A 13,209-nucleotide genomic window follows, 5' to 3' on the forward strand; every position below is an offset into this window, starting at 1 on the left:
ATTGTCAAAAGAACAATCATACAGGGTGTCAAGTGAAATATGTTACTGCATTGAGGACTTTTTGGTATGGAGGACACAGTATGCTATCTTGGATGGAGAGTCATCATCAAATGTAGAAGTAACTTAGGGTGCACCCCAGGGAAGTGTGGTGGGACCCTTGTGGGATCCTGAAAACATCTATCATGTGTAGTCCAATTTGCACTTTTCTCACAAGAAATCCTGAAAGCCATGGCTGAAAGCAGTCAGGTAGATGCAGTGTTTCTTGATTTCCAAAAATAATTTGACTCAGCACTACACCTACACTTATTATCAAAAGTGGTGCAAAGATTTGCAGTTTGCTTTAAATGTTCAGAAATGTAAAATTGTGCACTTCACAAAACTAAAAAAGTTAGTATCCTATGATTACTACATCAAAAAATTAGAACTGAAATCAGTGAAGTCATACAAATAAAGAGATGTAACAGTTTGTAGAGATATGAAACGAAACAGTCACATAAGCTCAGTTGCAGGTAAAGCAGATGGTAGCCTTTGTCCATTACTAGAATACAAAGGAAATTCAATTAGTGTAAGATTAGTTACAAATCACTGATGTGACCCACCTTAAAGTACTGCTCATGTGTGTGGGACTCATACTAAATAGCACTAACAGAAGTGTATTGAACATTAGCAGAGAAGAGCAGCACAAATGGTCATAGGTTTGTTAGATCCATGGGAGAGTGTCACAGATGTACCGAAGAACCTGAACTGGCAAATGCATGAACACAGACACAAACTATCCTAAGAAATCCTACTTACAAAGTTTCAAGAACCAGCTTAAAAAAATGAATTAAGTGATATATTCCAGTTCTTTTTGTATTGCTCCTGTAGTAGGGACCGTGAAGACAAGATTAGACTAATTACAGCATGCACAGTGGTGTTGAAATGATCATTCTTCCTGCATTCCATAAGTTATGGAACAGGAAGATGCCATAATAACTGGTACAATGGGAAGCACCCTCTGCCACACAATTCAGAGTCGTTTGCAAAGTATGGACATAAATATGAATGTACAGGCCTGCCACCTGGTAGCTGGAAGTTTTTTGATTTTCTGGTTGTAGTTAATTTTTGTAATATCTTCATGTGAGTTTCTTCACTTTGTCTTTAATATTAAACAATTGTTTTTGTCATTTAAGATGTTCCAATGATTTATTTGTTTCAGGATGTGGTACTGCAATAGCTTTTCATCCAAAGGAGCCTTTAATTTTTTTGGTTGGCAGTGAAGATGGGCAAATTTACAAATGCAGTACTGCATACTCTTCCCTATTCTTGGCAACATATGAAGCACATCATATGGCAGTGTATAAAATAGATTTCAATAAATACTGTCCAGATATTTTTGCTTCGTGTAGTGCTGATTGGAGAGTAAAGATATGGGAAGATAATAGGAGGTAAGCAATGACAACAGTCTCTCTCTTGATAAGCAGTGTGCCCATTAGAAAAAAATATGTTTATACACTAAATTTACAGTAGTAAAGTTATAGAACCAGGAACAATAAGAAGTGTTCTCCCAAGCCCACAAACTGTTTATCCGATATTTACATCACTGCACATACTATAATTTTTTTTTCCTTCTACAGGGTGGTCAGAAACAATCTAAAAAGCTTATAAGTGTGTTCCAGGTTGTGGTGAAAGGAAAAAAAAGAAAGAAAGAAAAATCAATATTTTTTGGTGTTTTCGAGTTATTTACACTGAAGTTAACCAATCACAAATTTAAGCACTTGCATCAACTAAAATGTGGTAATGCACAGACATCTGTGGATCTGTGAGTTACTTCTTGTTCAAATGCTCATTATCACTTAAAATGAAACATTTTCATAATTATAAATTTAAGCTAGATGAGTAAAAGCGACACTAGTTCAGTCTGAGGAAACCAAACAAAGAAAATGTTTGGCAACACTTTCTCTGGCAAGCAGCTTGAATGTGCACACACAGCAACCTGAATGGGTTAATTTCAATGCTAAATAACTTAGAAACAATGCAACATATAAAATTATTCTCCTAACGATTATTTCTCTGCACACCCTCCCCTATAACGCCCTTAAAAGCTTTACACACTCTTTCTGACCACCAATCATGTTCAGAAAAAAAACAGAACACCTAGAATGACTAAAGATAGGACGTTCATATTTGCAGTACATTTACATTTGTATGTTCCATAGAAATGATTAGCATTTCAGTCATTTCAGTGCATAGTAGGCACATGGTCTGCCATGGGCCCTGATAACCTGTTCCATATGTGATGGCATTGATGCTCATAAGGTGCAAATGATGTCCTGTGGTATAGTCATCCATGCTGCATTCATCTGGTTCCAGAGTTCGTCTGTGGTGGTTGGCATTCGGTCACAGTGCTGAACCACCATTTCACCATACCCTATTGTTTTTGATTGGTGACTAGTCTGGAGATCTGGCATGCCAGGGCAAAAGTCTTACATCCTGTGACATCAAGATGGCTCATTTTCATGCAGCAACATGTGGCTGTGCATTATCTTACTGAAAAATGGCTTCTGGGGTATTGTGCAGAAAGGGTATTACTACGGGCCGCAGGATGTCATTCATGTTCAAACTGGTCAAAGTGCTCTGGACACACACTAACTGTAATTTGTAGTTGTATCCATTAGCACCCTACACCATGAGGTCTTGAGCTGGCACTGTATGTCTTGTTTGAATGTGTCTCTGTGACGCCACTCCAGCTGTCTGTGGCAGACTAAAATGAGGCCATCATTTTCAAACAAACAGAAATTAGATTTGTCTGAAAACACTATCTGATGCCATTCCTGTCCCAAGTGTGCTGTCTAGCACATTTCTGCACATTCGTCAAAGGTGAGTGGGGAACTGGACAATGCACACACAACCCATGCTATAATAAACTGCGATGGACTATCACCAATTGTGTGCAGTGTGTTACAGTGTTCCACTGTTGAACCAGAGTTGAGGAGTTTGCGTTTCTGACCTACAATGCTATTTGGATGAGGTGTGAATTTTCTCTAAGGGTATTGTGGGTGGTGTGACCTGACTGATCTTGTCACATTCTACAGCCTTCCATGAAACATTCTGCACTGCTGAAACACTTCGTCCCACATACGAAGCAATTTCCTGGATGTATGCATCACATTTTCTCATTCCAGTAATGCACCCTCTTTCAAACTCACTGATTTGATGGTACAGTTCATGCAAACGTCCGTGAGACATCCTGCATGTCTGCTCAGGTCACACTGATCCATTACCTTGGGTTTTTAGTGACAATGAGAGCCACTGGCACATTTTACCAGTAGGTGGTGTTGTACTGCAATATCAATGTTGACCTCAAACCTGTGGGCTGATGTGGGTCAAATGCTAATCATTTCTGTAGAACATACTATTGTACATGTTCTGTGAATATGAACATCCTTTCTCTAATAGTTCAAGGTGTTCTGTTTTTCTGAACATGAGTATATAACATTCATAATAATCTGACTCTTACATTCCTTATTGCCTTCTACCAAATACCAATTAGAACAGGTTTTTTCAAGGCAAGTTTAACTGATGCAAATATTTTCCATGATTATTCCACATTACTTGAAAAGTAGTTTATCCCAAGAATTGTAAGACTTTAAACAACTCCTGAAGGCTTGCATGCAAAAGAATTTACTTATTTTGTTTTCTCAACACCTGGAGTGTGAGCTACAATATGTCCAAAATAAAAGTTGACCCATTCCATAACAAACATACTATAATTTTATTAGAATGAGATTTTCACTCTGCAGCGGAGTGTGCGCTGATATGAAACTTCCTGGCAGATTAAAACTGTGTGCCCGACCGAGACTCGAACTCGGGACCTTTGCCTTTCGCGGGCAAGTGCTCTACCATCTGAGCTACCGAAGCACGACTCACGCCCGGTACTCACAGCTTTACTTCTGCCAGTACTTCGTCTCCTACCTTCCAAACTTTACAGAAGCTCTCCTGCGAACCTTGCAGAACTAACACTCCTGAAAGAAAGGATATTGCGGAGACATGGCTTAGCCACAGCCTGGGGGATGTTTCCAGAATGAGATTTTCACTCTGATATTTTATGAAAAATTTCCACACTCCAGTATTCCCACTGAGAGTAATGTTCAGAAGTTGATAACAAAGTGGCAATCCAGTGGCAGTGTGTCGAGTTCTACATATTTTTGTATCCTGTTGTGGATGATGCAAGCTTGTAGCTCATCAAGAGATTTGCCCAGATAATCAATAACAATAGAACTTGATTACTAACACAGAGAGTATACAATAACATTTGGTTCTGGATAGGAATAAAAATGATTTTGGAATGAATGCAACTGAAAGATCACCCTGATCTGATGAAAGTTTGTCACTAACACAGTAACAGTATTGGAGGTACAAGGTGAGTAGACAATCTGTCACAGTAAAAGAGACACTGCCATAGACAAGATCTGTTTGTGTGGTGCTGGTGATGTCCTAGGTAGGTTCCAATGGGCTTGTACTATGCTCTGATGAATAACTTCCGGAACCACAGATGTACAGTTTTGATGTCAGGACTGCGACTGGAACTTGCACTGGCTGAAAAGCTGCTAGGTGACATTTTGTAAAGCTTCCCAGGCAAGGAGTATGAGGAAGTTGTGAAGTATCACATGGCTCATGGAGGCAAGCTGCTACCAGCAAGAGCAACACAGTATACAGCAGATCTGTTGCCCGCATGTACTGAAGCAGCTATCTTAGGCAGTTTGGGCTACAGTTAAGTAGTAGGCACCTCAACAAGATGGCAACCCCCAGCACTCTGTTTGGTGTGCGGCTGTATGGTAAGTTGCCAGCCAGATGTCAACTTCCTCTTCCTGATGAAGGTAATGGTGGAGTCTTCTCACTGCATAGACAGTCACTGTGCTGTAGATGGCAGCCAAGGATACAGCATTCCTCTTCACAACAGAGGAGATGGTGAAGCCATTTTGGAGAAGTGGACCTGAGAAAAAACGGGAATCAGGCAAGGTCACAGTTGAGAAAAGTGATTGAGTCACTGAAGACAGTGTGACCTGTCGTGGCCAGGCTCACTGCAAAACTTTGAGGACCAGAGAAAAGGAGGGCCAGGGAAGTTGATCTAAGGGCCCTGAGATGGTGCTCTGAAGATAAGGGGTGGACACTCTGCAGAGTGAAGTAGACCGTGGAGCATGCAGCAAATGATCATGACTGGAGATGCCCGAGGCCAGCAACCAGGGTGGAGCAGAGTAGACCAGAGCACTGGAGTAGGTACATCATGCACTGACAAGGGTCTGTCAGAGGCAAAAATTGCACGAGTTGTGTGTGACAAATACTCTGAAGAGAACAAGCCTGGGGAAAGAAGCAAGTCCCCAAGGATGTGGGTGGGACATCAGTAACAGGCAGAAAGGATGACAGAATGAAGGGCCTCACATGTGGATGGGACAAGGTGTGTTCAGCAGGAGCAGCAGTGGATGAAGAAATGCCACTGCTGGACTGAGAAGGTGATGGCACAATGGTGGCATGTGCCTGTGCCTCAGGAAATACCAGGGAGGATGTGTCGGTGGTGTATGGCAAGTGAGCCATAGGTGTGTGCTGTGTGGAAATGTGGCATGCAGGCTGGCAGCATGCAGGCCACCAGTTTGCAGGCTGGTAGCATGCAGGGGCCTGAAGAGGCGCCAGGAATGACACTGAGGGAGCCAGCAGTGTTTGAACAAGCCACAGAAGGTGCCCGGCCTGTACACTGCAAAGCATGCTGTATGATGCTGAAGCTGGCTGACTGGGAGGATGGTGGCAGCATGCTGGCAGCTGATGGGAGACAGCTACTCAAATTAATGATGGCTGCCAGAACACGAGGGTGCTAATGGGGCTGGCTGGGTTATATGGGCTGGAGAGACCATAGCAGTAGCCAGGTCCTGGCACAACAGTGCTAGCAGAATGCTCAAAGAAGTCAGTAGACTAATCATCACCAGTGGTAGCAGCAGTCCAGGGTCGTGATCCACACTTATAAGGAACGCCAACCACGGCTGCCTCGTGGGGAAGGTGGCGTGAACATGAAGCAGATAAGACCCAAAATAAAATGGGAGGAAGTGAAAGAGAGCACTGGAAGCAAGTGTGGAAGATCAGCAACAGACAGAAAGAAAGGTGGCATGAAGTGAGGCATGTCAGGAGGTAACTGGCTCGAGTCAATGGAAGTGGAAAAAAGGTGAGTGATACCACCATCGGATGGAGAAGAGGAGTCTGCAGAGTTAGTGGATGCTGAGGTGACAGGAAGTACAAGAGAGAGCTTGATGTAGAGGGTTGTTGACTGGGCTGGCTGTGGAGAGGCTGGCTCCAGTGGGGAGGGGGAGAGGTGCACTGAAGCTGGGTGCACTAGAGCTGGTGGCCCCATAGCAGGAGGCACCCAAGAGGGAGGCTTGTGAGGGAAAGGGGAGAGGGCTGGAACAGGTAGCACCAAAGTGAGCAGTGCTGGATTAGGCAGCATTGTAGTGGGTGCTGCTGGGGCCTGTGGTGCAGAAACACCAACAGGGCTCGTGGCCCAGGAGCCTGCATGGACAGTGGCGCAGGAGCTGCAAGGGCCCATAGAGCAGGAGTTGGAAGCAGAGTGAGGCACAGGAGCCAGTGGGCTGTGGGTGCTGAGGCTGGGTCAGGGGAGGCAGCATACAAGGTGAGTGTGCCAGATGCGGTGGGGCTGGAGGCTGCCAGGAGAGAAAATTCAGGATGAACAGAAACCTGAAAGAAGTGGGCCAGTGCAGCAAGGAAAGCAGGCCATGAATCTGAGGCATTCTCAAAATCTGGAGGCAGACAAGACGAGTTCTGGACAGGGGAGATTGCGAAGGGTAAGAAACTGCCGAAGAAGCTCGGTGGTGTGCAGCAAGTGCCGTGAGTCATGCAGAAGTTGTGCTGTCCTTTCTGCAGCAAGTGGGGGTATCACCACTGAACATATCTGGATCAAACGAGCAATGCCCCAGGTCCGGCAGCGCAACTCTTAACTGTTGACTTGTAATTGGAAAAGCTACAGGAGCGATAGTGGCATGGCAAATGGTCAAGTGAGACAATGAAAGAAAAATGAAACAAGGTCTGATATTGATAGGGAGCAAGAGAAGAAGACAGTTGCAGTGAAATGTGGAAGCAAAGTGCAAAAGTTTCGGAACAAGGTCCTGAAAGCAAAACAAATATACCAAAAAAAAGAAATGTTTACCCTCTTCGCTACTTTAGTATCCCGTTGTGGGTGATGCATGCTACAAGAAGATAAATGTTCACAGGTAACAAAGAACAATAGAAATTTGTTATTAAAACAGAGAGTACACAATAACATTTAGCTCCAGATAGCAACTGAAATGGTTTCAGAATGAATATAACTAAAAATAATCCTGAACTGATGAAAGTTTGTCACTAGCTCAATAACAGTTCTTGAAGGTACTGTGTGAGTAGACAGTCAGTCATGGTAAAAGAAACGCTACCTTAGGCAAGATCTGTATATGCGACTCTGGCAGTGTCTCATGTTCCAACTGACATGCACTGTGTTCTGACAAATAACTGGTGGAACATCCAATGTCGGGTATCGATATCAAGATGTCGAGTGTCGATGTCGAGGTAGAGACCGTAACCTGCACTGACTGACAAGCTGCAATGTAGTGTCCAATAAGGCTGCCCAGTGGAGGAGTACTAGGAAGTTATGTAGTATCACGTGGCTCTTGGGTGTGAGTTAGTACTAGGAACAGCAGCACTATAGCATTACATCTAGTAGGTGTTGTGTCCCTGGATAATGCAGCTGCTGTCACAAGCAGGATGGGCTGAAGATGAGCTACAGGTGCCTTGACAGGGTGGCAACCTGCATAGAGTACTCTGTTGTGTGCCATGTGTCTGGATCATAAGGTGCCAGCTGGGTGTCACATAAGCATCTTTTCGTTCTGTACTTATGATGTGGCACACAAAACCATGCTGTGTTTCATTTGAATTGGCAATACTTCAAGCTGATAAAGGTAAGGGGGTTAAGTATTGCAGGAAGTTGCTTAAACAGGTTGTGGATGTGAACTTGACCTGACACTGTATTTTATGGGCGATGAAAATTGGTGTAAAGCAAAGCATATGACTATTAGAGAGATGCTGAATGAAACACATTTGGCTGTCAAGAGAGCAATATGTGATTCCTTCAATGACTACCATGGCAGAACATTATCAAATGATTTTTCACAGAACCCAAAGAAATTCTGCTTGTTTGTAAAGACTGTTAGTGGCACCAAAGTTATGGTCCAGTTCCTAGCGAATGAGACGAGAACTGAAATTTAGGGTAGAAAAGCAAAAGCTGAAATGCTTAACTCAGTTTCCAAACGTCCCTTTGAAAAGGAAAACCCAGAAGAATTGCCCCAATTCAATCCTTCTACCACTGAAAAGATGGATGAAATAAGTGTTAGTGTCAAGTAGTGTTGAGAAACAGCTGAAATCGTTAAAATTGAACAAATCTCCAGACCTTGATGAATCCTTGTCAGGTTCTATACTGAATTTGCAGCTGAATAATCCACTCTCCTAACTATAATCTGTCATAGATCCCTCAGACAAAAAACCATGCCCACTTCTTGGAAAAAAGCACAGCTCACACCCATCTTCAAGGAGGGTAGTAGAAGTGATCCACAAAACTACAATCCAGTATCTTTGAATTGATTTGTTGTAGAATCTTAGAACATATTCTGAGCTCAAACATAATGAAGTATCTTGAACAGATTGACCTCCTCAGTGCTGACCAGCATGGATTTCAAAAACATTGATCATTTCACACTTTTCTCACATGATATGCTGAATGCTTTGGATCGTGGCAACCAGGTAAATGCAGTATTTCTTGATTTCCGAAAAGCATTAGACTCAGTACCAAACATATGGGTATTGTCAAAAGAATGATCATATGGAGTGTCAAGTGAAATTTGTGACTGCATTGAGGACTTTTTGGTAGGGAGGACACAGTATGTTATCTTGGATGGAGAGTCATCATCAGACATACAAGTAACTCTGGGTGTGCCCCACCCCAGGGAAACGTGTCACAGGCTTATTTAATCCATGGGAGAGTGTCATAGAGGTACTGAAGGAAATTAATTGGAGGACTCTTGAAAACAGGTGTAAACTATCGTGAGAAAATCTATTACCGGAGTTTCAAGAACCTGCTTTAAATTATTAGTCTAGAAATATATTACAACGCTCTACGTATCGCTCACATAGGGATCATGAGTATAAGATTAGAATAATTACTGCTTCCCCAGAGGCATTCATACGATTATTCTTCCCACACTCCATATGTGAATGGAACAGAAAGAAACCTAATAACTGGTATAATGGGACGTACCCTCTGCCATGCATCTCTCAGTGGTTTGCAGAGTATAGATGTAGATGTAGGTTTTCACCTTTGTAAAGCCACAGCAAGCTGAAAGAACGTTTGGTGGTAAATGATGTTTTCCAGTGATGAGGACATTCACACAGCACTTCTTGAATGGCTCCAGGACTGAGGAATGGACTTCTGTATCAAGGAACTGAGATAGGATGGTCTGACTGTTTCTTTGCAGAGACTTGGTGACTGTTAAAAAATAGTGCCATGCATCTGTGTCACTTTGAAGTATTATTTGACTGACCATAGTAATGTTTAACACTTTTGGAAGTCCTCTTTTAGGTGAATCTTTCGCTCACTCTCTACCTTGTAGTGTGACACAGGTTCTGTTGCTGTGAATGCTTGCTTTAGCTTGTGAGTGTAGATTATGACAGTAGTTTTGAGCACATAATTATCAAAAGTTTTTTCACAGTGTGTAATTACCTTAAATGGGCCATGATATAGTGGCTGAGACAGCTTTCCATTGGCATCATGGTGAACAGAAACTTGCTCACCTGTCATGGAAGATGAAAGACTCTTTTATATCATAATCCTTTGATGTAGCTGGGCACTGCTTTTGGATCTCACACAGCAACAACTGAAACAAGTTCAACACTTCAATAGAATTGGATCATGTATGAGGAAAATTCTGTAGGCAAGTGAAACACTACACTTGGGTTTATCAATAGACAAGTTCAGTGATCAGCACAGTGGGGTCAGATTTGAGAGCAGTTTGGAAAACAAGCACAACAATAGGTAACAAAACAAGCAAGACAATAGGTAACTTTTTTGTCCAGCAGTTGGATGTGTGGCATGTTGACATTGTAGGCATTCCTTTAAACCATTTATTGTGAAGTGGTGGGCTGTTGTTTGCACCCTGGATATGTCAACTACTGCCCACAGAGCGTTACAGATAGACCTCATCATGCAGTGTACTACTGATGTGTGTCACATTCACGGTGCGGATAACATCATCACCAATTTTCTGTCCCAAATCTGAGATGTTTCTCAAGACAGACCATGGCCCATAGTTCCATTCACCATGCATCAAGAAATTTTTGCAGACTATATAACCGTATCCACCCAGACGTAAAAGTGTTGGTATGATTAGTGACAGATACAGGGTGTTTCAAAAATGACCGGTATATTTGAAACGGCAATAAAAACTAAACGAGCAGCGATAGAAATACACCGTTTGTTGCAATATGCTTGGGACAACAGTACATTTTCAGGCGGACAAACTTTCGAAATTACAGTAGTTACAATTTTCAAGAACAGATGGCGCTGCAAGTGATGTGAAAGATATAGAAGACAACGCAGTCTGTGGGTGCGCCATTCTGTACGTCGTCTTTCTGCTGTAAGCGTGTGCTGTTCACAACGTGCAAGTGTGCTGTAGACAACATGGTTTATTCCTTAGAACAGAGGATTTTTCTGGTGTTGGAATTCCACCACCTAGAACACAGTGTTGTTGCAACAAGACGAAGTTTTCAACGGAGGTTTAATGTAACCAAAGGACCGAAAAGCGATACAATAAAGGATCTGTTTGAAAAATTTCAACGGACTGGGAACGTGACGGATGAACGTGCTGGAAAGGTAGGGCGACCGCGTTGCAGCTGCGGTCCAAATGACGCCAACGTCCACGTATCGTCTCATGCGCCAGAGTTTACACCTCTATCCATACAAAATTCAAACGCGGCAACCCCTCAGCGCCGCTACCATTGCTGCACGAGAGACATTCGCTAATGATATAGTGCACAGGATTGATGACGGCGATATGCATGTGGGCAGAATTTGGTTTACTGACGAAGCTTATTTTTACCTGGACGGCTTCGTCAATAAACAGAACTGGCGCATATGGGGAACCGAAAAGCCCCATGTTGCAGTCCCATCGTCCCTGCATCCTCAAAAAGTACTGGTCTGGGCCACCATTTCTTTCAAAGGAATCATTGGCCCATTTTTCAGATCCGAAACGATTACTGCATCACGCTATCTGGACATTCTTTGTGAATTTGTGGCAGTACAAACTGCCTTAGACGACACTGCGAACACCTCGTGGTTTACGCAAGATGGTGCCCGGCCACATTGCACGGCCGACGTCTTTAATTTCCTGAATGAATATTTCGATGATCGTGTGATTGCTTTGGGCTATCCGAAACATACAGGAGGCGGCGTGGATTGGCCTCCCTATTCGCCAGACATAAACCCCTGTGACTTCTTTCTGTGGGGACACTTGAAAGACCAGGTGTACCGCCAGAATCCAGAAACAATTGAACAGCTGAAGCAGTACATCTCATCTGCATGTGAAGCCATTCCGCCAGACACGTTGTCAAAGGTTTCGGGTAATTTCATTCAGAGACTAAGCCATATTATTGCTACGCATGGTGGATATGTGGAAAATATCGTACTATAGAGTTTCCCAGACCGCAGCGCCATCTGTTGTTGAAAATTGTAACTACTGTAATTTCGAAAGTTTGTCTGCCTGAAAATGTACTGTTGTCCCAAGCATATTGCAACAAATGGTGTATTTCTATCGCTGCTCGTTTAGTTTTTATTGCCATTTCAAATATACTGGTCATTTTTGAAACACCCTGTAGGTTTGTGTGGCCCAATGTTTAATACGACTGCTATCACTGGATGTGGAGTTGCCTTGCATGCCAGTGTTCAGAAATTAATTACCATACCCAACCATAACTCAGATAGTTCCCAGATCCCAAGAAAAGATTCTGTCACATCCACTTGGGCATCATTGGACCACCCTCGGGTTCTGAAGAATTCTGTTACCAACTTTTGATCATTGATAGAACGTCTTGGGTCGAAGAAATTCTCCTGTATTACAGCACTGTCGAATTGATTGCATACATCTTCATGGAAAGCTGGATTGCTTGGTTTGGTGTGCCCGGGCTGGCTACCACTGATCAGGGCCTCCAGTTCAAGTTGGGTCTATTCGACACCCTATGCTGGCTCTGTGGGATTACTCACACACAGATAACAGCTTGTCACCCACAGAGCAACAGCCTTATAGAAGTGACCATGAAGGTGATCCTAATGTGCCATACCGATTCGTGGACTGAAGTGTTGCCGTGGATCCTCCTCAGCATTCGATCCTCATTGTTGTTGTTGTGGTCTTCAGTCCTGAGACTGGTTTGATGCAGCTCTCCATGCTACTCTGTCCTGTGCAAGCTTCTTCATCTCCCAGTACCTACTGCAACCTACATCCTTCTGAATCTGCTTAGTGTATTCATCTCTTGGTCTCCCTCTACGGTTTTTACCCTCCACGGTGCCCTCCAATGCTAAATTTGTGATCCCTTGATGCCTCAAAACATGTCCTACCAACCGATCCCTTCTTCTAGTCAAGTTGTGCCATAAACTTTTCTTCTCCCCAATCCTATTCAGTACTTCCTCATTAGTTACGTGATCTACCCACCTTATCTTCAGCATTCTTCTGTAGCACCACATTTCGAAAGCTTCTATTCTCTTCTTGTCCAAACTAGTTATCGTCCATGTTTCACTTTCATACATGGCTACACTCCATACAAATACTTTCAGAAACGACTTCCTGACACTTAAATCTATACTCGATGTTAACAAATTTCTCTTCTTGAGAAACGCTTTCCTTGCCATTGCCAGTCTACATTTTATATCCTCTCTACTTCGACCATCATCGGTTATTTTACTCCCTAAATAGCAAAACTCTTTTACTACTTTTGTCTCATTTCCTAATCTAATTCCCTCAGCATCACCCGACTTAATTTGACTACACTCCATTATCCTCGTTTTGCTTTTGTTGATGTTCATCTTATATCCTCCTTTCAAGACACTGTCCATTCCGTTCAACTGCTCTTCCAAGTCCTTTGCTGTCTCTGACA

At 43.0% G+C, this 13,209-nt stretch overlaps 1 protein-coding gene across 1 annotated transcript in view; it reads left to right on the forward strand.

Annotated features, from left to right (window-relative positions):
- The window catches only part of LOC126484965 (dynein intermediate chain 2, ciliary), a 271,700-nt gene that overhangs the window by 225,982 nt on the left and 32,509 nt on the right, over nucleotides 1-13,209 (forward strand). The window contains exon 9 of the mRNA XM_050108567.1: nucleotides 1,199-1,427. Coding sequence (XP_049964524.1) covers nucleotides 1,199-1,427 — 229 coding nt within the window. The remainder of the gene's footprint in view (nucleotides 1-1,198; nucleotides 1,428-13,209) is intronic.

The sequence above is a fragment of the Schistocerca serialis genome, chromosome 6 (genome assembly GCF_023864345.2).
Source record: "Schistocerca serialis cubense isolate TAMUIC-IGC-003099 chromosome 6, iqSchSeri2.2, whole genome shotgun sequence".
In the NCBI taxonomy this organism is placed as follows: domain Eukaryota; kingdom Metazoa; phylum Arthropoda; class Insecta; order Orthoptera; family Acrididae; genus Schistocerca; species Schistocerca serialis.